The sequence below is a fragment of the Pongo abelii genome, chromosome 19, assembly GCF_028885655.2.
Source record: "Pongo abelii isolate AG06213 chromosome 19, NHGRI_mPonAbe1-v2.0_pri, whole genome shotgun sequence".
NCBI lineage: Eukaryota > Metazoa > Chordata > Mammalia > Primates > Hominidae > Pongo > Pongo abelii.
The window spans coordinates 4745948-4768294 of record NC_072004.2 but is presented as its reverse complement, the minus strand read 5'-3'; the positions used below and the strand labels follow the sequence as shown (position 1 = coordinate 4768294).

The window sequence follows — 22347 nt, the reverse complement described above, 5'->3', positions numbered from 1 at the left end:
TGTCCTGGTTTGTTTATACACAGAAAGGTGGGTCCTGGAACCACTGGTAGAGAAGAAGGGGAATAATTTTCAGTTGAACAGCATAAAATTGCTGTTTGTGTAGGTTAAAGATGGCCAGCTGGAACTATTAGAGGTTTTTTGTTTGTTGTGAGACAGAGTCTTTCTCTGTTGCCCAGGCTGGAGTGCAGTGGTGTGATCTCGGCTCACTGCAACCTCTGCCTCCAGGGTTCAAGCGATTCTCTTGCCTTAGCCTCCTGAGTAGCTGGGATTACAGGCATGTGTCACCACACCCGGGTAATTTTTGGTATGTTTAATAGAGATGGGGTTTCACCATATTGGCCAGGCTGGTCTCTAACTCCCAACCTCAGGTGATCCGTCCGCCTCAGCCTCCCAAAGTGCTGGGATTGCAAGAGTGAGCCACTGTGCCCAGCCCAGAGGGTTTTATAAGATGCTGTATTTTAAGAGTGCAATCAGGGGCTGGGCACAGTGGCTCACACCTGTAATCCCAGCATTTTAGGAGGCCAAGGCTGGAGGATCACTTGAGGCCAGGAGGTCAAGATCAGCCTGGGCAACATAGTGAGACTTTCTCTCTACAAAATTAAAAAATTGGCTGGGCGCACAGTGGCTCACACCTGCGATCCCAGCACTTTGGGAGGCCAAGGCAGGAGAATCGCTTGACTCCAGGAGTTTGAGATCAGTCTAGGCCACAAACCTTCTCTACAAAAAGAAAATAAAATATACAAAATTTAAAAATTAGCCATGCCTGGTGGTGTGCACCTGTAGTCCCAGCTACTGTGCAGGCTGAGGCAAGAGGATTGCTTGAGCCCAGGAGTTTGAGGCTACAGTGAACTATGATTGCATCACTGCACTCCTGCCTGGGTGACAGATCAAGAAGCTGGCTCAAAATAAATACACAAGAGTATAATCGCTGGAGTCAAATACCTTGGCTTTGGATCCTAGTCCTGCCAGCTGCCAACCGTTACCTTGGGTAAGGCATTTAACCTTTTGTGCCTCGGGTTTCCTCACCTACAAAATAAGGATAATTATGGCAGCTATCTGACAGAGCTGTTTGAACAATTGCACAGGGCAATATATGTCAAATATTTAGAACAGTTTCAGATCCTGTAAGTTCTTTTTTTTTTTTTTGAGACAGAGTTTTGCTCTTGTTGCCCAGGCTGGAGTGCAATGGCACAATCTCGGCTCACTGCAACCTCCGCCTCCCGAGTTCAAGCTATTCTTCTGCCTCAGCTTCCGAGTAACTGGGATTACAAGCATGCGCCACCACGCCTGGCTAATTTTTGTATTTTTTAGTAGAGATGGGGTGTCTCCATGTTGGTCAGGCTGGTCTCGAACTTTCGACCTCAGGTAATCCGCCCGCCTCGGCCTCCCAAAGTGCTGGGATTACAGGCATGAGCCACTGTGCCCTGCCAAGATCCTGTAAGTTCTATAGGAGAGGCAGCCACTGTCATTATCACTCTCATCTTCACAAAGCCCTCCCTAGGACTGCAGCCTCACTCTAGCATCCTCTGCAGACCATTTACTTCACAGCCAGCTTCCCCTGCATGGTGGTGGCAGGACCCCAGTCCCCACCCTGCTCCCCTCTCCTAAAGCTGGTTTCTTATTCTCTCTCAAACTCTTTATTTAGTTTTTTTGTTTGTTTTCGTTTTTTTTGTTGTTGTTGCTTTGAGACAAGGTCTTGCTCTGCAGCCCAGGCTGGAGTGCAGTGGTACGAACATAGTGTACTGCAACCTCAACCTCCTGGGCTCAAGCGATCCTCTCAACTCAGCCTCCCAGGTATCTGGGACTACAGGCGAGCGCCATGCCTGGCTCCATTGGCAACTCTGCAGCTTCATTTTACCATATAGCATCTGCTTCCCCTACCTCCTTTGGAAATGTGAACACCTGTGTTGTTCTAGAACCACCCAGCTTCCTCTCTGAGTCCCTCACCTCCTCTTTGTCCTAGCAGGTTACACATCTATTTGCCTCCCCTCCCTGCCCCCATCTCTCCACCTCCTGTCTTTCCCAGCTCAGCCCAGAAACCAGCATCCCCTAGCTCCCACAAAGAAGCACACAGCTGTCTTGGTTGGCACCAGTGTTTATTTCAGGAAGCAGGTCTGGAAGACCTGGGTCTGTCCAGTGGAGTCCTGGAGCCTCCAGCTTCTCACTTGGCCTTCGGGTTACGGAACTTGCGTCCAGCAAAGATTGCCTTGTCCCCAAGAGCCTCCTCGATCCTAGAATGCAGGCAAGGTCAGGGCCGCTGAACTTCCAACCTAACAGCCTCCAGCACCCCAATGCCCAGGCCCACTGTTCCCACTGTACCTCATGAGTTGGTTGTATTTGGCCAGACGCTCCGAGCGGCAGGGGGCGCCAGTCTTGATCTGATGAGGGAAGAAGGATTTGGAGGGTTAGGTGAGACTGGAGAGGAGGAGTTGGACCTGGCCCCAAGGGAGCATTAACCTCAAGGGCAGGAGGCCAGGGACCCCAAGAAAACTTGGTGAGACACTCAGTAGAGAGAAGCTGCAAATACCTGTCCTGTGCAGAGCCCCACCACAAGGTCAGCAATGAATGTGTCCTCAGTCTCCCCAGAGCGGTGGCTCACCATCACCCCCCAGCCATTAGACTGAGCCAGTTTGCACCTGAGTGGAGAGGACATTTGATGTGGCCTTCTAGAACCTCCTCAGTGGGAAAGCAGGGGTTGGGTGGGGCCTCTTCCTTCTCTTTTGGGTAGCAAGCACTCTGCAGAGGGCAGTGACTAAGTTCTTTGGGAAGTAGGAGAGGAAAAGACTTATCTTGATTTCGGGCTCTTGAGATGCTAGTGAGAACAGCGGAATCTGAGAGAGGTATGGTGTGGGCTGGGGGTGGGGGGTCATGACAGGGCCATGGGGGCAAAGCTCTTGGAGTCAGGCCAAGGATTAGTCAAAGCCTTGAGATCAAGGTGTGGGTAGGTCAGGTGCCAGGGAAAGGTAAGCTTGGAGTTGGTGGGTGAGACTAGCTAGAGTGGGCAGAGCTGGGGCAGAGGGAGGCTATGGTGAGCCTCAGGGTCAGGAGGCACTCACGCCTGGATCGATTCGGTCACTGAGCCGATCTGGTTGACCTTCAGCAGCAGACAGTTGCAGGCCTTCTTCTCAACGGCCTGGGCAATCCTCTTGGGGTTGGTGACTGTCAAGTCATCCCCCACAATCTGGATGTTCACCCCCGAGAGGAAGGAGGTCCAAGTGGCCCAGTCATCCTGGTCAAAGGGGTCCTCGATGGAGACCACTGGTGGGGTTTGGAGCAGAGACAGGGCAGAGACAGAGCAGAGACAGGGCTAGAGGTCAAAAGGAGCCTCATGGAGGGGTGACAGGGCAGAAGAGCTTAAATGGGGATTTCAATGGGGCTAAGGATTGGAAGGATCCAAGCCGATGGCAAAGCAGGTCACTGAAATCAGTATATTAGGCAGCTGCACGGGATTCGGGCAGGAACACAGGGACACCTGAGTGCCTCACCAGGATAGTTCTTGATAAAGCTCTTATACAGCTCTCCAAGCTTCTCCCCAGTGATGTGCCGTGCAGGATCATCGGGCGACTTGAAGTCAAGATCATACTTCCCATTGCGATAGAACTCAGATGCTGCCACATCCATGCCGATCACCACCTTGTCTGGGTAACCAGCTGCCTGGATGGCCGTCTTCAGCAGCTCCAGGGCTGGGGGAGGACCAAGAAAGGACCTGAGACTCCAGTGCCCCTTGTCTGCAGCCTCCCCTGCCCATGTGGAGATCCAGGGGGTCTGCCCCCCAGGGTGCTCAGCACTGACCCTCATTATTCTCCAGGATGTTGGGTGCGAAGCCGCCTTCATCACCCACATTGGTGGCATCCTTCCCATACTTGGCCTTGATGACCCCCTTGAGGTGGTGGTAGACCTCAGCACCAATGCGCATGGCTTCCTTGAAGGAGCTGGCTCCCACAGGCAGAATCATGAACTCCTGCATGGCCAGCTTGTTTCCAGCATGGGAGCCCCCGTTGATCACATTGAAGGCCTGAGATGGGGAGAGGACGTCTGGACCTGGGCCAGGGCATGAGGGCTCAAGAAGGGACGGGGGTGGGGGGTGTTGGGGTGGAAACCTGGCTTTCCTACTTAATAGCTCAGTGGTCTAGGATGAGTAATTTTGCTCAAGAGCCTCTTTCCTCATATCTTTCTTTCTTTTCTTTTTTTTTTTTTTGAGACGGAGTCTCGCTTTGTCACCAGGCTGGAGTGCAATGGCACAACCTCCGCCTCCCGGATTCAAGTGATTCTCCTGCCTTAGCCTCCCCAGTAGCTGGGACTATAGGCAGGCGCCACCGTGCCTGGCTACATTTTTGTATTTTTAGTAGAGACGGGGTTTCACCATGTTGGTCAGGCTGGTCTCGAACTCTTGACCTCGTGATCTGCCCGCCTCAGCCTCCCAAAGTGCTGGGATTACAGGCGTGAGCCACCACGCCCAGCCTCTCTTTCCTCATTTCTATAAAATGGGGATAGCACCTACTTCCCTGTAGGATCTTTTGCAGAAAATTAGAGAAATTGAATGTAAAGTTCTTAGCATGTGCCTAGTATACAATAGCTAACACTTTTACATAGCATTTACTACATGCCACGCACTAAGTACTTTACATGTATTAACCCATTTCATTCTCAAAACACCTCTATTCATTGGTATCGTTATTACCCCCCATTTTACAGATGGGGAAACCGAGACAGCAGTTAAAGAACGTGCCTAAAATCATACAATTAATAACAGGCAGAGCCAGGATTCAAACCCAGCAATCTATCTCTAGAGACCATGCTCTTATGCAATCCTCCCAGTAAGTAACAAGAAATGGTAACATTATTATTGAGATTAAATTCGAAGAGTTTCCATTCATCAAGAGGGCACTGGTTTAAGAAGGACTCAAAAAGATACAAAGAAATGCCAAGATCTTTGCCTCAAAGAAACTCTCAATATGATTTGGGTGTAGGGTGCGGGGTTGGAACGAGGCTGGAGTTATCGAGCCTAGGATTGGAATGGGAAGGAACTGGGTTATATGGCAGGGAAGGAAGCACATAGAGGCTTCAGGGAAGGTTTGGATTGTGGAAAAGAGGGAGGGGCGGGACCACAGCAGGAGAGATTCAATTTCAGGAAACTGCTTCTTAGGAGCTGGTCTGAAAGGTGGATTTTCCAGGGGGGCAACCCTGGCTGGGCCGGGCTGGCTCCGTCCAGGCGAGATCTAGGAGGGGGCGGGTAGCTGCACTCACTGGCACTGGGAGTATGAGGTCAGGGTTCCCAGCGAGATCTGCGATGTGACGGTACAGGGGGACCCCCTTCTCAGCTGCTCCCGCCTTACACACGGCCAAGGACACGCCCAGGATGGCATTGGCCCCAAACTTGGCTGGAAGGAGGCAAGCGGGAAGAAAGGATGAGAGCTTCTGCAGGGTTTGGGGTGGCTACTCCAGGAAGACACCAGAGCTCCAAACCACTGAGCATGAAGAATTGGTTAACAGATCTCTCCCCAACAGCCTGAGTAGCCCTGGGAACCCCCACCCCGGGGGAATGTGTCAGCTGCATATCTGTGTCCACAGCCCGGCCTAGGCCTGGCAGAAGGCAGGCATAGGAAATGCCTGTGGAATGAACACAAATCCATCCAGCTGCGGTGTGACCCAAAATGGGGGACCCAGAAATAACCCATCAGGCCTCACCCCTATGGCCTCCTGCCATCTCTCCCACACCTCATCCCTTCCCCACCGCTAGCCCTTCACTCACACTTATTCTCGGTCCCATCCAGCTCAATCATAAATTTGTCAACTTTTTCTTGATCCACAACACTTAGTTTCTGGAAGGGTGAGTTTGAGAAGGGAGAGCAGAGGTCAGATTTCTCAGAAGTCAGGGCATATGCAGGGGAAGGATAAGTGAAAATGTTTGGGGAGAGGCCTGTCTGGGGTGAGGGAGCAGGGGCATGGGGAGGAGGCTGCAGGGAGCAGGCTTCCCCACTTGCCTTTTGCAGCAGAGCAGGGCCCAGAGTCTTGTTGATGTGCTCCACAGCCTTCATGACTCCTAGACAGGCCAGAGGACGAGGTTTGGATCTCAATCAACTGGGCCTCTTTCTGTGGACCCCAGCTCCTCAAGAGCTTTGGGGGTTCCAGTCCTTTACCCATTATGCACCCATGTCCTAAAGCCACCCACACAGGCTCCTTCTGCACCAGTGTCTCCTCACCTTTCCCCAGGTAGCGGCCTTTGTCCCCATCTCTTAGTTCCAGAGCTTCATAGATACCCGTGGAAGCCCCACTGGGCACAGCTGCTCGGAATCGGCCTGGGACAGGAGGAATTGGGAGATCGCAGGGATGGCTGGGCGAGGTGGCCCACGCCTATAATCCCAGCACTTTGGGAGGCCTAGGCAGGTGGATCACTTGAGGTCAGGAGTTCAAGACCAGCCTGGCTATCATGGTGAAACCGTCTCTGCTAAAAATACAAAATTTAGCTGAGGCCAGGCGCGGTGGCTCACGCCTGTAATCCCAGCACTTTGGGAGGCCAAGGCAGGCGGATCATGAGGTCAGGAGATCGAGACAATCCTGGCTAACGTCGTGAAACCCCATCTCTACTAAAAATACAAAAAATTAGCCGGGCGTGGTGGCGGGCGCCTGTAGTCCCAGCTACTAGGGAGGCTGAGGCAGGAGAACGGAGTGAACCCGGGAGGTGGAGCTTGCAGTGAGCCGAGATCACGCCACTGCACTGCAGCCTGGGCAACAGAGCGAGACTCCATCTCAAAAAAAAAAAAAAAAAAAAGTAGCTGGACGTGATGGCACAGGCCTGTAATCCCAGCTACTTGGGAGGCTGAGGCACAAGAATCACTTAAACCCTGGAGGCAGAGGTTGCAGTGAGCTGAGATTGCACCACTGCACTCCAGCCCGGGCCACAGAGCGAGACTCCATCTCAAAAAAAAAAAAAAAAAAAAAAGGACCTCACAGGGAGTCTCTCTACCCCTCAAAGGGCTGAGGTGTCCTCTCCGAGCTCAGGGACGGGAGGCAGTGCAGAGACAGACTCCTGCTTCTCCCAGCTTCCAGCTCTGGTTCCATGTTGGAAGAAGGGGGCTTGGGAAGAAGTCTGGGAAAGGGAACCTGAGAGAAAGGAGAGGATATGGCACAGAATTGGGGGGCAAAGGCCAAAGAGTTGGGGTCTTCTGAGGCGAGCCTATCCAATGGGCCTTGTGTTACCCTTGGCTGTGTGCAGGTCCACCTCCACTGTGGGGTTGCCCCTGGAGTCCAAGATTTCCCGGGCAAAGATTTTCTGCATGGCCATGGCTGCAGGACAGGAGGTGTGAGTGAGTGTAGACAGTTGATCTCTTAAGGAACCAGAAATCCCTTGCCCTTTAAGAGTCTTCCCCACTCCAAGAAGGCAGGTGCTGGAGCTAAAAATACCCTACAAAAAGGTCACAGACCAAAGAGGCAGGCGCAGCCCCCTCCCCCACTCAGAACAGCTCTTATTCCACCCTCCCATCCTAAGAATCCAGGGGCCTCTCATCTATAGCTCCTGGGATGCCACCACTCACCAAGCCCCCACCTCCCCCAAGCCTCCACTTAGGCCTTCTCCTTCCACTCCTCTGGTCGAGCAGTCTGTTCTCCATGGCTGGTGGCCTTCAAATCCATTCTGGTTCTCATTTTCCTGCTCTGCAATCTTCTTGGGCCCCCAATTCCCTATCAGGTTCCAACTCTAGCTGCCTTTTCTATCCATCCCTGCTGCCCCTCCTCACAGCCACCTTTCCCTAGATCCTTCGGTGTTCCCAGAGTTTGTCCCATCTGCTTGCTCCAGCCGCCCCTTCCCCCAGCTTTTTCAAGCATCTCCAGTCCCAGGAGGAAAAAAAGCAGAAATGTCCCCCACTTCCTCCAAGCCAACCCCATGCGCACCCTTTACTACCTCCACCCCCGGGGATGGAAGATTCACCCGACCTGGGATGTCTTTGCTGGAGGTTTGGATGGAGCTCCGAGTCTAGGTGGCAGCTGGGACAGTGTCAGCTCACCCCCTCTCAGGCTGCGCATTTATCCCTGAGCCACTCGGTCCCCAGCCAGCCCCGCCTCTCTCTCTCTCCATCCTCCCCCCTTCGCACTGGGCTGGCAGCCAAGTGCCCACTACAGCCTAAAGCAGAAGCCTCTGGCCCTGGGCACCTGCCCCCTTACCAAAGGTCAACTACTATCCCCCGCTTTCTTTCTGTCCCCCAATAACAGTCCCTGTTTTAATTCCACCCTTTGGGAGGAGCTGGGGAGGGACTTCAGAAGAGGGGTCTCCCCCCACCCCAGAATTACATTCCCCTTTTGCAAACGTCAAGAGGATTGAGTGACCTTTAGGAAAGGCCAGGGGTAACCTGAGCCCTGCAAGGCTGGGGAGGGGGCCTGGAAGAGGGGCTGCAGGATTGACGTCCACACATGCTCAGATCGCTGGGCGGGCCTCTGTCCTCAGTGGGGGAAGGGACGGGACTTCTGGGCAAGCTCTGAGGTCTAAAATTGAACCCCCCCACCCCAGAAGGCGAGAGGGTCTCACCTCTTAGGGTTCTCACAACGGCCATTCTCGGCGCCGCCCCATCCTACCCTGTCCAGGCCAGCCAGCGCGGGGATGAGTTAGGGGACAGGAGACGAATTGAGACGGGCCCTCAGGGCTGGCGCGGCGCCCGACTGATAACGCTGGGACAGCACTTGTCGCCCGGCGTGGGGACGGTCGGTCAGAGCCCCTTTCCCCATCGACTGTGGGCGCTCAGCGCAAGGCCCCAGCCCATCAATGAATGGGGTTGAATCAACAGTGAACAAAAATGAATGGACCGAGGACGGGTGGCCTTTTGTGAGCTTCCGCACGCCTGGGGCTCTTCCGGCGCCCCGCTTGTAGCACTGCGGGGAGGTGGGTCTCTGCTCTCGGTAGAGATCTCCACTTTGCCGGCTCTGGGGCCAGTGCGGGGTCTGCCCCGAGCTCCTCTGCAGCCATACCAGCCGACCGGCGGGGGTCACAGGGCGCTTCGGCCGGACTCGGAGGCCCTTCCCGCCGGCGCCGGGACAGCCCGCGCCCGGTGACTCACCCCCGCCGCCCTCTCCCCACCCCTGCTCCCCGCCCCGCCGGCCCGCGCGGCCTCCCAGCCCCCACCCCAGGCCACCTGCCCCGCCACCCGTCCCGTCTCCCCTCTCGCCCCGCCCCTTCATCTCAGGCCGCTCCTCCCGGGATTTTTCCACCCCGGGGTGAGGGTGCGGCGGGCCAGGGGTCAGGAGATGGCGGGCGGGGAGCGCCGCCACGTGCCCGGGTGCGGCCCCGCCCGAGCCCGCCAGTGACTCAGCCGCGCGGCTGTCGAGGAACACGGGCTTGAGGGGCGTCGGGGACTGTGGGGTTCGGCGTGGACGCCAGGGATGCGCGCCGCGCTCGGGAGGAGAGAGAAAACCAAGCCCCTTTCCGCCCGGGCCGCGCTCGGTGACCCCGCGCCCCTAGCCCGGGCTCCGGAAGCGGCCCAGCCCTCGGCGGCGGGTCGGAGGAGGCGGCTTCACCGCGGCCGCCGCACGGCCGCCCCGCCCTCCCCAGGTGGCGGTGAGCGCACATCTGACTGCGAAGAAACCCAACAGGCCCGAAGTGGGACTTTCCCCTTCTAGAAAAAGTTGCCACTGTTGCAACTTGAGTATTCTTCCGCCTGGAAAAATAGCCCCGCCTGTTAAGCCCAGCGGGTGTCCACGCTCAGTGACCTCTGCAGACACAGGCCAAGGGGCACGGCCGGTGATCCAGACATTGCCTGCCCGGGGCGGGTGGGGCTGGGATGTGGGGTGAGGCCCTGGGCTAGAGCCGATCCAGAGAAGGGACAATCCTCTAGACTGAGAATGGGCCCTGGTGAACCCAACCTGCACGACCCGGGAAGACGCTGGGGACAGAAGTGGCCCCGGTGGGTGCCTTCAGCTATGAGAGCGACTAGAGGATTTGGCCAAACTCTTCTTTGCTTTCTTATTTCTTGAATAAGTAAAATCAAGGGTGGTGAGGCGGCAGAGCGCACGGCTTCGCCCCCGCCCCTTCCGCCAGGCGGGAGACACGTCCCCAGCCCGCCTTCCTTTCCCGGAGGGTCCACATGCGTCGGGCCGGGCGCGCTCCCGTGCAGCCGGCTCCGGCCCCGACCGCCCCATGCACTCCCGGCCCCGGCGCAGGCGCAGGCGCGGGCAGACGCGCCGCCGCCCGCCGGTCCTTCCCTTCGGCGGAGGTGGGGGAAGGAGGAGTCATCCCGTTTAACCCTGGGCTCCCCGAACTCTCCTCAATTTGCTTAATTTGCAGCTTGCTAATTCCTCCTCCTTTCTCTTTCCTTACTTCTTCTGGCTCACACCCTACCCCGATACCGAAGTCTGGTTTATATTCAGTGCAAATTGGAGCAAACCCTACCCTTCCCCTCTCTCCCGCCACCCCCCATCCTTCTGCATTGCTTTCCATCGAACTCTGCAAATTTTGCAATAGGGGGAGGGATTTTTAAAATTGCATTTGCAAAGTTCGGTGTCTGGGCTGGCGAGTGGGGGAGGGAGGGAATGGGGAGCAGGCCCCGCCCCTACCGTCCTTTGCAAATAAAAATCTAGCGGGGCGGGGGGGGGGAGGAGCAGGAAGTGGCGGTGCGAGGGCTGCTGCACAGCGAGCAGAGCCGCGGTCCGGACGGCAGCGCGTGCCCCGAGCTCTCCGCCTCCCCCCGCCCGCCAGCCGAGGCAGCGCGAGCCCAGTCCGCGGCCCCAGCAGCAGCGCCGAGAGCAGCCCCAGTAGCAGCGCCATGGCCGGGTGGAACGCCTACATCGACAACCTCATGGCGGACGGGACCTGTCAGGACGCGGCCATCGTGGGCTACAAGGACTCGCCCTCCGTCTGGGCCGCGGTCCCCGGCAAAACCTTCGTCAACATCACGGTACTGCGAGGCCTGCGCGGTCCGGGGCACTGTTCGGGCTTGGACCCTGAGGGAGGGACTTGGGTGGGGGCGGGCGCGGTCTAGGGCGCGCAGCGAGAGGCCCTGACTGGGTGCTTGCCCTGGAAGCGGCGCGAATGGCGGCTGCACGTGAGTGGGTCCCTCGGTTGCCCGTAAGTCCTATGCCCCAGGCGGCGGCGCCCATCCCGCCCGCTACCCTGCTTTCCGCGACGGGGCGTTACATCCGGGGCACAGGGCGGGGAGGGGCGCGGCGCCCGGTGCGGCGGCCCACTTCCGCCTCTCCCAGGGCGGGGCGGGGACGTGCCTCATTTTTACTGGGGATTGGGATTGAGAGGGGACCCGGGGACCCTTGGTTCCCCAGCTCCCCGTCCGGCTGCCGGCTCGCGTCCCTCTACCATTGTTTCCCCTGGTGCGGGAGGGAGCCCCAGGCGCGTGGTCTTGATCCCTTGCCCACCCTCTGTGGGCTCCCGGCCCCTCCTAACTCCGTTAGAGAGGGCGAGGCCGCTACACGCCCCCCCAGCTCAGCACGTTGGACTCAACATTCCTGCGAGGCCAATCCCGGAAGTCCCCTCGCCCTCCGTTCCCGCCATCCGGCGGGGCCTGGAGCAGGGGAACTTTGTGAGAAGTTCTGAGACAGCATAAGCGAAAGTATATGGGTTTACTACCGCTGCTCCCACCACCATCTCCCTGTCCACACTGCCCGGAAGTGGGGAGGGGGAGCGGAAGTTCGATAGGGGGGGAAGGGGGTTTCCGGGCGGGAGGGGACCGGATGTGGGGGCTTGGGGTGAAAGGGGGAGGGGGGAAAGGTTCCCGGGGTACCTAGACCCGAGAGCTGGCCTGCCGGGTCTGGCCCCTGTCCACCTTCAAAAGTTTTCCAACTTTCCCGGAAAGCCCCCAGGGGTCTGCTTCCTCATCTCAGGGCAGAGATACCTGGAGCTAAACTCTAGGTTACTTGGAGACCCAGGCGTCCGGGCCCTAACAGCTCCTGCAGAACCTTTGACCAAATAAGGGCAAAGTTGCTTCTCTTGCCTGGCCCGCCCCCCTCCCTTCCCCTCTACGCTTCTGCTTTTCCTGAAGGAGAGTTCTGAGCATCCAAAGGCTCCTCACTTACCTCACTGATTTCCTTTATTTCCTGGGTTTACTTTCCCCATAAACACTGAGATCTAAATCTCTAGAGGGGTATGTCATCCCTTCCTCCCTGGTCCCATATTCTAGGTTTGAGAATCATGATCTTTTTCTGCACTAACGTCCCACAGTCCTCAGAGTTTCCCACAGTTCATTGATGTGTACTGAGTATATAATTTATACTTAGCCCCCACGGCGGGGTGGTTCTCAGAAGTGGAAGACAGGTGGGTCTTTGGAGAACAAGGTGGGAATCGTGGTGCACTGACTAACTTGATGGGCGCTTGGTTCCTCTTCCAGCCAGCTGAGGTGGGTGTCCTGGTTGGCAAAGACCGGTCAAGTTTTTACGTGAATGGGCTGACACTTGGGGGCCAGAAATGTTCGGTGATCCGGGACTCACTGCTGCAGGATGGGGAATTTAGCATGGATCTTCGTACCAAGAGCACCGGTGGGGCCCCCACCTTCAATGTCACTGTCACCAAGACTGACAAGAGTGAGTTCCTGAGTCTTACCCTTCCTTTAGCTCCAAGATCTCTAACGTACCGCCTTCTGGTAATCTTGAGGGTGTTTTTTTGTGTGATTCCCCAACATGAAGGGAGTCAGACCAGTATTGTGTTCCTTGTCTGCTGGATGCTGGAACACGGGATAGTCCCTCCATTCTGTCTCAGTTCCTCATGTTGTAATTCAAAGTTGCTGAACTGCATTACCTCTTAAATTACTTACTGCCTTGAGCTCAGATTAGAATCTGTTTTCTAGGAGTATAGGTAGATTGTTGGGGTCCTGAATCATCATTCGGTTCATCGTTTGAGCTCTTTTGTTAGAACCTGGAGGTGGTATGCACATCCACAGCCCTTTCTAGCCTGAACACACGAGTCAACAGTCTATGAGCCTTTGACCTCTAAGTTTTTAGTCTGTTCCTCCCCAGCATTTAAGCTTGATTTTCCTCTTTTGAAAAGCCTTATTGTTTCAGGGTGACTGACAGCCTGCCTGTGTGTGTGGTGGGGGGGGGGTTGGGAGAGATGAGGTTGGGTTACAGCCCCCAGGGCTGGACAGCTGCTGAACAGCTGGCAGGGGGTGGAATTGTGACACCTGGGTCCTAGCCGCCTCTCTCTTTCCTCCTCCTCCAGCGCTAGTCCTGCTGATGGGCAAAGAAGGTGTCCACGGTGGTTTGATCAACAAGAAATGTTATGAAATGGCCTCCCACCTTCGGCGTTCCCAGTACTGACCTCGTCTGTCCCTTCCCCTTCACCGCTCCCACAGCTTTGCACCCCTTTCCTCCCCATACACACATACACCATTTTATTTTTTGGGCCATTACCCCATACCCCTTATTGCTGCCAAAACCACATGGGCTGGGGGCCAGGGCTGGATGGACAGACACCTCCCCCTACCCATACCCCTCCTGTGTGTGGTTGGAAAACTTTTGTTTTTTGGGGTTTTTTTTTCTGAATAAAAAAGATTCTACTAACAAGGTGCTGTGTGATTTGAGCTTGGGTGTCAGAATGGGGGACAGGCAGTGTGACTTGCCTCCTTTATTGTGGCTTGGGAACAGGAAGGTTGAGGCACTACAAAGTGCAGGAATTTGAGCTCCTGGCCAGGTGGCCCTGCCCCTCCACAGTGGCATTTCCAGGCGTAAGTCCTCAGTGTGCTGGTCAAATTGGTGGATAATGGAATAGAGCCATCTGGACCAGAGAATGGGTGCAGGCAAGGCAGGGCTAGTTGAGTCATCCTTGTGGGTGGGGCTCCCCCTCTGAGTCATAGCAAATGCCTGCTGGGGCTGTCCCCATGACTATAGGTTAGTGTCTCAGCATTCCCTTGCTCCTTATGGCTAAAGGGGTGATTCCACCGAAGGGTTAAGTTCACCTGTGTGAGAATGATCTTACCCTTCCTTAGTCCACAAAAAAACAATTTTATTAGCCCAAGAAGTGAAGACCCAGTCCCTTTGCTTGCCCCAGCCCCACCCCAAAGCCCCTCAAAAGGATAGGTGGGGGTAAGGGAGAAGCTTGGGATGGAATGTCCCCTATCCCTCAATTTAGAAGAATGGAGGGAAGACGACTGTCTGTGCAAATAGGTCACCAGAAGTGTATGTGTAGGGGGTTATTAGACCAGGATAACAGGCGAAGAGGGAGGAGAGGGTGGCGGATCTGTTGAAGGCCCAGGAAAAACAAGGGGAGCTGGGGCTAAGGAACCAAAGGAGGTGGGAAGAGTGGGGCTAGAACCCAAAAGTGGGGTCCTTTCTGAGGCAGGGTGGTCCCTTGGCTCCCCTTCTTCATCACCCTCCTCTTGCCCCTGAGTTTCTTCCTCTTGCTCTTCGTCCCCAGGACCCCGATGAACGGGCTGCTTGCAAATGGGGCAGGTCTTCCGGGTCTGAGTGAGCCAGGGGTCCACGCAGCGGCTGTGGTAGGCTGCAGAGAGGAACAAGGTGAAGCACCTGGTGGCTGCTGGTGGCAGAGGGGCATGGGCAGGCAGTGAGGGCCTCACCATGAGCACAGGGGAGTACCCGCAGCTTGTCCCCATCCTCATATTCATCCAGGCAGATGGCACAGACATCATACTGGTCTCCTGGGACAGAGAGAAAATAATCTAGTCCTTCACTGAGCCACCATGACCCAGGACTAAGGCTTTTAAAGCCTTGCAAAAATTTTCCCTCACCTACAAAGCCAGTGGAAGAGCTAAGACAGGTAGGTAGGATAAGGTCAGGGCAGAACATGGAAGAACTTAGGGCTAGAAGAGACAAGCAAAGAGAAGCAGAGGTAAGAAGGGAAGTGGGTTTTTGGGGAGGTGTGAGGGTGGAGACAGGGAGTGGAAGGAACGGAAACGGGCAGGGCTTCTGCCACAGCCTTATACGGGCACTGGAGGCCCCAGGGCCTAAAGCCCCAGCCCCTCGGTACCGGTTTCTTCCTTCTCTGAATCCTCCCCATTCCTCCCATTTTTCTGCTCTCTCCACACCCCCTATAAGCAAAGTCTGTCCCTCTATTGTTTCCCACAATTATTTCACTTAATCATCTTTGCTTTCCATCTCCTTTCCCATCTTCATTGTATTTTATGCGTAAAAACAGAAGACAGCATCTCAAGCTGAAACCTTACTGCCATCTTTATTTTTTTGAGAAAGGGACTCTGTCGCTCAGGCTGGAGCACAGTGGTGCAATCTCAGCCCCCCACAACCTCCGCCTTCTTGGTTCAAGTGATTCTCCTGTCTCAGTCTCCCAAGTAGCTGAGACTACAAGTGCACACCACCACGCCCAGCTAATCTCTGTTATTTTTTATAGAGATGGGGTCTCACCACATTGCCCAGGCTGGCCTGGAACTCCCAGGGTCAAGGGATCCACTTGCCTCAGCCTCCTAAAGTGCTGGGATTTTTTTGTTTCATCATGTCGCCCAGGCTGGTCTCAAACTCCTGGGCTCAAGCAACCTGCCCACCTTGGCCTCCCAAAGTACTGGGATTACAGGCACTTGGGATTACGTGAGCCACTGTGCCTGGCCACTGCCATCTTTGTATATCCTATCTTCTGGGCTCAAAGTCCTTCAGAACCAGGTAAACTGTGGAAAAGGCCTCTTCTCCCCTAACCCCCTCACCCTTCTGATAGTCATGTGTAGGAATCTGTTTCAGTTGCTCTTTGGTAAGTCGATTCCGCTGGAGCCGTTTCCGGTGCTGGATACAACGAACTATCTGGGGGAAGCGGGGGTGGATGGACAAGGCTTAGGAACAAAACTAGACAATCTAGGACAAGCCACTCCCATCTCCCAACTCCAGATCCAGTCTGGCCTCACAGGCCTCAGTGCTTCCCATCATGTTCCCTCAGCTACTCACCATTACTGCTCCCATGGCCAAAACCAGCAGTCCCACAATCCCTGTGAAAGGGATGAGGTAATAGCCCAAGGGGAAGGTATTGTCTGGAACCAGAAGCACCCGAGCCCTGGGGAAAGGACGACCAGTCTCAGCAGGATGAGAAAGGCAACGGGAGAAAAAAAGAGGGACAAAGTAACTGGCTCTGGACAGAGCCCATAGGTGGGGATGGGAATGGGAAGAAAGTCAAAAGAGGCAGGGAAGGAAGGACAGGAGGCTGAATGGTTCGGGTAATGAGGAGGCCTAGGCTCCAGGTTGGCATGGAACTGCTTGCTGAAGGAAGAATGGGAAGGAGGCACATGTCCTACCCCTTCTCGTAGACAAAGAGGGCACGCAGGTACTCGGAGCTTCTCTCCCCAATAAATACAGATGGGATCCAGATTTGCTGCTGGATTTCCTCTGCAGAGATCAAGGTGTTACTCTGGGGACTCACAATCTTCTACTCAGATCCTCTGGGAACCCTGACATCTTGCACTTTGGCCCCACCCCACCTAAAGGATTGGCTTCTTTTCCTGAGGCCTTCAGCATTCCCATCATCTCTGGGTCCTACTGAAAGCCCAGCTGTATAGATTCCCCCAGCCTTACCACTATTCCACACCATGTTCAGAAGTTCATTGGAATTCACATTGTGTACTACAGCGGCACCATATCCAGCCTTCTGGGCATTTAGGACCTAGGGAGACAAGGTAGAGGACAAGGAGCCATCATGGGCCTACCTGTCTTCATTCCTGGTGCCTTTTTTTTTTTTTTACCCTCAGCTGCCCAGCTCCCCCTCCACATTCAGCAACCTTGAGGTCAAAGTTGCAGTCGAATCTTCGAAGCAGCGCAATAAAGACTGACCCATTGACCGGGGCTGGGGGTGGTGGGGCAATGGGGCTGCAGGCATTGTCTGGGTGAGCCTCCACAAGGAACCCCTGAAGGATGGAAGCAAACAACAGTGAGATTTCTCCTCCCTAGGTTCTGCTCTCTACAGGGGCCACCAAACACACCAGCCCACATGCTGCACATCCTCTATCCTCACTTCCTCCTCCTTCCTGGGGTCTGAGCATCCCACCATCATAACCTTCTCTTAGCCTCTTGAAAAGGCAGTGACATAAAACATCCCTTCACCAAACTCTCCCATCATCCCTCTCGCTGTCCCAGATGGGCTAATCTGTACCCTATACTGCAGGCTAATGCAATTATTTTTGTATTCTAATATTCCAATTGTAATTCAATTCTCAAACCACCCATGTCACTTTCTCTCAAGTTCTGTTTCACAGTTCCCTCTCCAGCATGTACTCATACAGACGCACTCCCCTCCCTTCAATTTTCTTTTTTTCTTTTTTTTTGAGATGGAGTCTCGTTTTGTCACCCAGGCTGGAGTGCAGTGGCGCGATCTCGGCTCACTGCAACCTCCACCTTCCGGGTTCAAGTGATTCTCCTGCCTCAGCCTCCCAAGTAGTTGGGACTACAGGCGTGCACCATCATGCCCAGCTAATTTTTGCAATTTTAGTAGAGATTAGGTTTCTCCATGTTGGCCAGGCTGGTCTTGAACTGGCATTACAGATGTGAGCCACCGCGCCCGGCCTCTTCAATTTTCTAATTACGCATCTCACAAACAACTCGACTGCTACTAAGGGCCAACTGAGTTCTTGCTATGTGGCAGTCTTTGGGATGAAGTGCCACAAAAATTGCGTATCTAATTTGATCTTCACAATAACCCTGGGAGAACTTCTAATATTCCATTTTACAGTAAAACAAACTAAGGCTCAAAGAGAAATTAACTTACCCAAGGTCATACAAGCAATAACGAGCACCTGAGACCTTCCTGATAAGGACCGTTGATCCTGCCTTCTGTTTCTGTCCACTTTCAGTCTCCCTGATAACCTCGGAGTTCCAGGGGTGGACACTATCTTCACCCTCTAGATTCTGGGTTCTACACTAAACGTGCTCAGTTCCTAACTTCATTTTCCTACCTCCAGTTTCACCCAGGACAAACCTCCCCAACCCCAGCCTAGGATGGAGGATCTTGCGAAACACTAAAAAAAGAAAAAAGACAGAAAAGGAAGGAAGGAACAAAGAAAGGAAGGGAGGGAAGGAGGGAAAAAAAATAAAGAAAATCACCTGGAGGCCCTCCTGGCTCAAGGTAGCCCCAAACAGAGCTGGAAGGTCTGCAAAGTCCATGCTGGCATTGTGGTCCGAGGTCTGCGGACAAAAAAGGCCATGTTCCCCTTCAGCCTGCAACCCTTCCCTTCAGTGCCCTTTCCCCATCCGTCCCTCAGACTCACCGCTCGAATGAGCCCCCGCGTCGGGGCCGCTCCCCACAGCACAGCGGCCACAACCACAGGAAGCGGGAAGGCTGTAGGGTGCATGGCAGCGGGAGGAAAGAGGCTGAGGAGGCCGCGCGTCCTGGTAGCAAGGAGCAGAAGCGGAGTTCTGCGCCCTCCCTGCCCCTCCTTTAGGATCCCAGGGGTCCAACCACCCCCAGGTCCCACTTCCCAGCTACATGGGGGCGCCGGGGAAGGAACCCCGACTCAAAGAATGAGATATCCAACCCGTTTAGTGGAGCTGGGTGGGAGGCACTAAATGTATCCTTTTCTGGTACGGCGATAGAACGGGGAAACGGGACGGAGCCTAACACAGGTGACAGAAAAACTTCGGGAAGGGTGGCGGAGCTCAAGGAGGTGGGACTTCCTGCCAGGTGGGCCGTGTTCCCAGCCTCTGGAAAAGGGCTTCCGGTAGAGAAAGTCAGGCCGCTTTCAGCATTGGATGCTTGAGATGAAGGACTTCCGGTCCTAAAAGGCCGGTTAAAAAAAGGTTAGCGATGGAGGGAGTGCCTGTGGAGATGGAAGGGGCACTGGTAGCCCAGAAGACGACCTAATAAAGGTGCCCGGAAACCCGGAGCCTTCTAGTTTACAAACCTCTCCTCCCTCTGGCGGCCACCGCTCCTTCAAATCTCGCGAGAGTGCTCACCACCTCCCCCGTCCCCTCGCAGCTGAGTGCTTGCTATGTCTATCGCGAGAGCTCTCCTACTCTGGCAAGCCGTACTCACTCGATCTCGCGAGACCTTCAAACAAACTCTTCTCTATTTTCCCGCGATTCTAATTCGGTGAAAACAGCGCCTTTCCTCTGGTTTCCAAATCAGTTACGCCCCTTCTCGCACGCTTCCCTCAAGCTCCTCCTTCAGCTCCGCCTTACTCCCGGCCGCCTTTGCGCTGCGCGCCTGCGCCCGCGCCGGTTTCCAGCGGGTGTCGGACCTGAGAGCTGGAGGGGCGTGCGCGCGCCCTCGCCCTGTTGCGCGCGCGGTGTCACCTTGGGCGCGAGCGGGGCCGCGCGCGCACGGGACCCGGAGCCGAGGGCCATTGAGTGGCGATGGCGGCGACGGCGAGTGCCGGGGCCGGCGGGATGGACGGGAAGCCCCGTACCTCCCCTAAGTCCGTCAAGTTCCTGTTTGGGGGCCTGGCCGGGTAAGCTCAGGCCCCAGGGATGGGAAAAGAAGAGGAAGGGACGGGCACAAGGAACCGGGCCCGGTTCATCTCTGGGTCTGTTGCAGTGAACTGTGCCGGCATGGGGTCAGCGCGGTCTCCAGCGTATTGCGAGTTCCCCGATGGGCTGCTAGGGCCCCATTGCAGGACCCTTCTGGACTGCATGCGGGGTCGTTGCACAACCCCCGCCGGGCCAGCTGAGTTTCCCAGCGTATTGCTAAGCTCGGCCGGGCGGCAGGGGGTTCCAGGCCATTAAATGGCTCCTGCAGGACTACCTGGAGTCCTAAATCTTGGATGCCCCTTCCTCCCCTCCCTGTGTCGGACTGCGTGCAGCCCCAGGTCACTGCTTGACTGTCATGAAGCTGCTTGGAGCACTTTCATTGCATGGCTCCTCCTGGACAACTAGACTTTTCAGACCCATTGCACTTGGTGTACATATAGACTCTTTTACACATGCTCACCAGCATCCTAATTCTTGAATCACATGGCAGGCCCTGACCTTTGTAACCTCTTGCTGCCAGGCTCCAGTGAGCACTGGTAGATCTGGAATGCCTGGCCCTTCACTCCACCTCTGTCTTCCCCCAGGATGGGAGCTACAGTTTTTGTCCAGCCCCTGGACCTGGTGAAGAACCGGATGCAGTTGAGCGGGGAAGGGGCCAAGACTCGAGAGTACAAAACCAGCTTCCATGCCCTCACCAGTATCCTGAAGGCAGAAGGCCTGAGGGGCATTTACACCGGGTATTGGGGCCTCAGGATGGAGGGTATGCTGTGGGTTGGCAGCTGTAGACCTTGGCCTGATATGCTGACCCCTCTGCTCCTCAGGCTGTCGGCTGGCCTGCTGCGTCAGGCCACCTACACCACTACCCGCCTTGGCATCTATACCGTGCTGTTTGAGCGCCTGACTGGGGCTGATGGTACTCCCCCTGGCTTTCTGCTGAAGGCTGTGATTGGCATGACCGCAGGTGCCACTGGTGCCTTTGTGGGAACACCAGCCGAAGTGGCTCTTATCCGCATGACTGCCGATGGCCGGTGAGTTCCAAGTCTGAACCTAACCCCAGCCCCATTCCCTCGAATCTAGAATGAAAGGACCAGTTTTTTCTCCCAGATCTAGAGCAGAGTGTTTACCTGTTCTGGCCTTCCTTTCTTTGCACCTGTGGGCAATCCTGATCTTGACCTCTTTCTGCCTTCCCACCAGGCTTCCAGCTGACCAGCGCCGTGGCTACAAAAATGTGTTTAATGCCCTGATTCGAATCACCCGGGAAGAGGGAGTCCTCACATTGTGGCGGGTGAGTGGAGAGGCTGGAGACTTGGGGGCTGTGAGGTCCGGTTTTAGGGGTTTCTGACTCTTCCCCGCTCACCTCCCTCCAGGGCTGCATCCCTACTATGGCTCGGGCCGTCGTCGTCAATGCTGCCCAGCTCGCCTCCTACTCCCAGTCCAAGCAGTTCTTACTGGACTCAGGTGAGAGCCAGAGCTGGGCCCTTAGCTCCCAGCCTGGCCTGAGCCACCTCTGAGCTGACTGCCACCCCCGCCTCACCTCCCCCAGGCTACTTCTCTGACAACATCTTGTGCCACTTCTGCGCCAGCATGATCAGCGGTCTTGTCACCACTGCTGCCTCCATGCCTGTGGACATTGCCAAGACCCGGTGAGTGTGCAGCCTGGGCCTGGAGGCGGGTGGGAGGGTGTCCTTTCGGTCTCTCATGCCCCTGCCTCCTCTCCTCCAGAATCCAGAACATGCGGATGATTGATGGGAAGCCGGAATACAAGAACGGGCTGGTGAGGAAGCCATTCTGGGGGCCTGGGAGGGGGTGTCGGATCCCCTGGGAAAGGTGTGAAGGCAGCTGGGTAAGGGAGACAGGGCCCTAGAGTCCTAGCCCCAGCACCCTGCCTGTCTGTGTCTAGGATGTGCTGTTCAAAGTTGTCCGCTACGAGGGCTTCTTCAGCCTGTGGAAGGGCTTCACACCGTACTATGCCCGCCTGGGCCCCCACACCGTCCTCACCTTCATCTTCTTGGAGCAGATGAACAAGGCCTACAAGCGTCTCTTCCTCAGTGGCTGAAGCGGCCGGGGGCTCCCACTCGCCTGCTGCGCCTATAGCCACTGCGCCCTGGGGGCCTGGGCTCTGCTGCCCTGGACCCCTCTATTTATTTCCCTTCCACAGTGTGGTTTCTTCCTCTGCGGTAAAGGACTTGGTCTGTTCCACCCCCTGCTCCAGCTTGCCCTGCTCGTCCTGATCCTGTGATTTCTCTGTCCTTGGCTATTCTTGCAGGGAGCTGGAAAACTTCCTGAGGATTTCTGGCCTCCCCCTGGGTTTTAGTTTCAGGGCACACAGGACAGCAGAAGATCCCCCTTCTCAGTGGGGAAACCAAGGCAGAGCTGAGGGGACAGGGAGGAGCAGAAGCCGTCAAGACGGTCAAAGGGCCTGCAGAGGGAGATGTGGCCCTTCCTCCCCCTCACTGAGGACTTAATAAATTGGATTGATGATACCAGCCCCAAATCTGGAGAGTCTGGGGGGTGGCTAGGAGAGGGGAGGAGACTGGACAAAGAAGCTGGTGCCCCTGGAGAATAGGAACTGGAGTTTTTAAGAAAAATTGTTAAAGAAAAAGCAGCCGCTGGTTTTTTGCAAATGCTGTATATATCTGTCATGCCACAGTAGCTGACAGGGCTGGAAAAACTCAAATCCTAGGCCCGGTGTGTTTCCTCCAGCCACTTGCCCAAGAACGCCACAGATGCACAGATCCTCTCCCATAATCCCCAGGAAAAGCCCCTCCGTCTGATGACTGCTTCTGCAGCCTAAAGAGGGAGGAAATAAAGAGACTCAGAGAGGAAGTCAGACCATTGTGGACTGGAGGCAGTGCAGGTGGAGGGCCAGGGCTTACGTGGGTGGGCACTGGAAGCTTGAGGAAAGGGGAATGCTGGCCAGAGACCTGATCTGGGTCCTTGGCTGGGGGGAGTGAGAACCTTGTCCATTTCTTTAGAAGATGTGTGCTTCCCAGGCCAGCCTTCAAGGAGCCT

The 22347-nt window shown here is 55.6% G+C and overlaps 4 protein-coding genes across 10 annotated transcripts; 2 read left to right on the top strand and 2 right to left on the bottom strand.

Moving 5' to 3' along the window:
* Positions 1-2079: 2079 nt before the first annotated feature.
* Positions 2080-9065, bottom strand: ENO3 (enolase 3). 2 transcript variants are annotated; one of them, XM_003778719.5, is made up of 12 exons: positions 8522-9065; positions 7201-7287; positions 6204-6299; positions 5985-6043; positions 5753-5822; positions 5248-5381; positions 3793-4015; positions 3486-3683; positions 3057-3258; positions 2528-2636; positions 2320-2378; positions 2080-2231 (listed from the first exon to the last, which is right to left on the bottom strand). In XM_003778719.5, the coding sequence occupies exons 1-12, from the start codon at positions 8544-8546 to the stop codon at positions 2162-2164; spliced, it is 1332 nt and encodes a 443-aa protein (XP_003778767.3). In that variant the 5' UTR covers positions 8547-9065; the 3' UTR covers positions 2080-2161. The 2 variants fall into 2 exon arrangements, with proteins under 2 accessions (XP_003778767.3, XP_024090247.2); XM_024234479.3 differs by lacking the exon at positions 8522-9065 and adding an exon at positions 7933-8066.
* A 21-nt stretch (positions 9066-9086) lies between these two features.
* Positions 9087-13491, top strand: PFN1 (profilin 1). 2 transcript variants are annotated; one of them, XM_024234478.3, is made up of 3 exons: positions 9087-10880; positions 12321-12513; positions 13148-13491. In XM_024234478.3, exons 1-3 carry the CDS (start codon positions 10749-10751, stop codon positions 13243-13245), a joined length of 423 nt encoding a protein of 140 aa, XP_024090246.1. In that variant the 5' UTR covers positions 9087-10748; the 3' UTR covers positions 13246-13491. The 2 variants fall into 2 exon arrangements, with proteins under 2 accessions (XP_024090246.1, XP_054391994.1); XM_054536019.2 differs by having other exon boundaries at positions 10563-10880; positions 12321-13491.
* A 418-nt stretch (positions 13492-13909) lies between these two features.
* RNF167 (ring finger protein 167) lies at positions 13910-19094 on the bottom strand. 5 transcript variants are annotated; one of them, XM_009251170.4, is made up of 11 exons: positions 18902-19094; positions 18405-18644; positions 18138-18258; positions 17974-18054; positions 16656-16781; positions 16453-16540; positions 16176-16266; positions 15832-15937; positions 15597-15690; positions 14502-14582; positions 13910-14425 (listed from the first exon to the last, which is right to left on the bottom strand). In XM_009251170.4, the coding sequence occupies exons 3-11, from the start codon at positions 18219-18221 to the stop codon at positions 14121-14123; spliced, it is 1056 nt and encodes a 351-aa protein (XP_009249445.1). In that variant the 5' UTR covers positions 18222-18258; positions 18405-18644; positions 18902-19094; the 3' UTR covers positions 13910-14120. The 5 variants fall into 5 exon arrangements, with proteins under 5 accessions (XP_009249445.1, XP_024090245.1, XP_009249444.1 ...); XM_024234477.3 differs by having other exon boundaries at positions 18138-18208; XM_009251169.4 differs by lacking the exon at positions 18902-19094 and adding an exon at positions 18771-18870.
* A 94-nt stretch (positions 19095-19188) lies between these two features.
* SLC25A11 (solute carrier family 25 member 11) lies at positions 19189-21821 on the top strand. The gene is given in 8 exon segments (NM_001131157.2): positions 19189-19316; positions 19920-20072; positions 20157-20363; positions 20530-20620; positions 20703-20793; positions 20879-20978; positions 21058-21109; positions 21236-21821. Coding segments are annotated over 8 exon segments (945 nt in total). The 5' UTR covers positions 19189-19221; the 3' UTR covers positions 21392-21821.
* Positions 21822-22347: the final 526 nt, after the last annotated feature.